At 36.3% G+C, this 1,808-nt stretch overlaps 1 protein-coding gene across 3 annotated transcripts in view; it reads left to right on the forward strand.

Moving 5' to 3' along the window:
• Trpa1 (transient receptor potential cation channel subfamily A member 1) overlaps positions 1 to 1,808 on the forward strand; it is a 54,739-nt gene that overhangs the window by 27,394 nt on the left and 25,537 nt on the right. For all 3 annotated transcript variants that reach the window (XM_033760565.1, XM_033760567.1, XM_033760568.1), the window contains 2 exons: positions 238 to 352; positions 1,256 to 1,422. In XM_033760565.1, coding sequence (XP_033616456.1) covers positions 238 to 352; positions 1,256 to 1,422 — 282 coding nt within the window. The remainder of the gene's footprint in view (positions 1 to 237; positions 353 to 1,255; positions 1,423 to 1,808) is intronic.

The following is a 1,808-nucleotide window of genomic DNA, read 5'->3' on the forward strand; positions in this document are numbered from 1 at the left end:
ATATATATGAATCATATTACAGGTAGATCATTTAAGACCATTGGTCTTAAATGATTATCTTAATAGTTTAATTATTATTATCTTATATTTTAATTGTTCTCATATTACCCATATCAACTACATACTGGGTTGCTAGATCTCAATGCTGTTTTACCTCCACCTATAACGGGTTAGGTAGCTCCCTTCCCACACTTCATCGGAGTGTTTATGCACACGTCTTCTCTTAATTCTTGACAGTGACCACAATGGCTGGACTGCTTTGCACCACGCTTCCATGGGAGGGTACACTCAGACAATGAAGGTCATTCTTGATACCAATTTGAAGTGTACAGATCGACTAGATGAAGAAGGGGTATGTAATGCATTCCTCTTACAAAATCAAGATCTTATTATAGAAGACATTTTTAAAATGGCAGGACAAAAGCCTTCTTCTTAGCCACCCTCTTCCCTTTCTTGCCCTATTCTCAGCTTTTCTCTTTTTTTTAATGAAAAGCAGGCTCTTAGAGTGAGGAATGAGTAAAGGGTGGCAGAAATAAAGAATACTAAAGGATGGTTTCATGTTGAGGCCACCCCTCCAGTGTTACGGTGATTGTCCAGGGACATTACAGTTTGATGACAAAGTTTTCACCACTCGCTGGTAAACCCAGAAAAATTAAGGGAGAGGGGGTAAGTGTTCATAAAATTAAGTATATCACTTTGAAGCATATTGTCCTTTACTGTGCCATTAAAACCTTCTTTTTTGAAAGTAAGTACTAAAATGTGTATTTGTTCATAAAATAATGGAGAAAGATGATCTTTAAATGTCTTTTTTTTGACAAGACATAAAATGCAATCTTATAGTAAGCACTGGTTTAAAGAAATTTACAAGTTTGTTAAAATTCAAACCTTGAAACCATAGCTTTACTAGATGATAAATCTCCCAGGAATAATTTTTTTCTGTGTTCACTGTAATATACTTACCCTAAAAGCTTGTCCTTTGGCCTTTTAGCACAATCCTACTGTGAAAGCAATGCAAAAAGGAAATTCACACACGCACACACACACACACACACACACACACGGACACAGCTGAATGATGCATTCATTTCAAACTTTGATTCTGAACACATTTTAGATGTATGTATTTTTAATGTTAAATAATTAGCTTTGTTGATTATTTCTTTTAAGCAATTAAACAATGAAATAAAGCAATAGAATGACCAGAGTAAATTTAACCACTGTTACCCCATTTCCTGTGTTTTGTTTTATGTAAAAGAACACAGCTCTCCACTTTGCTGCGAGAGAAGGGCACGCCAAAGCTGTTGCACTTCTTCTGAACTATGACGCGGACATAATTTTGAACAAACAGTGGGCCTCCTTTCTGCACATTGCACTCCACAATAAGAGGAAGGAGGTGGTTCTCACCACCATCAGGAACAAAAGGTACACTCCTCCTGTCCCCTGCTATTTAGTGTCTTCTGGTGTTGGGTGATTCATATCCTGAGGAAACAGAAAAGAAAAGTATTGTTTTGGCCTTTAATCAACAAATTAAAAAGTCAATTATTTACATATCTCAATGCAGCTTTTGGGGGGAAACAGGCACATTGCTGCATTTTCTGATCTGAAATTTTCATTTCAAAATAAATAAATAAACAAAAAAGTGAGCATAATTCCACCTCTCAAAAGCCCTCTTTTTTTTTTAACAGCTTTAATTGAGTTTATTGGTACATTTTAGGGATACGGTACAGTTACATTCATTGTTGGGATCTTGTACCTCTACATGACAAGTCTTGGTTCTCATTTTTTCCCCTTGTCCCTGCCCTCCCTTC

Source organism: Fukomys damarensis, unplaced genomic scaffold (assembly GCF_012274545.1).
Source record: "Fukomys damarensis isolate Sample0158 unplaced genomic scaffold, DMR_v1.0_HiC HiC_scaffold_5, whole genome shotgun sequence".
In the NCBI taxonomy this organism is placed as follows: domain Eukaryota; kingdom Metazoa; phylum Chordata; class Mammalia; order Rodentia; family Bathyergidae; genus Fukomys; species Fukomys damarensis.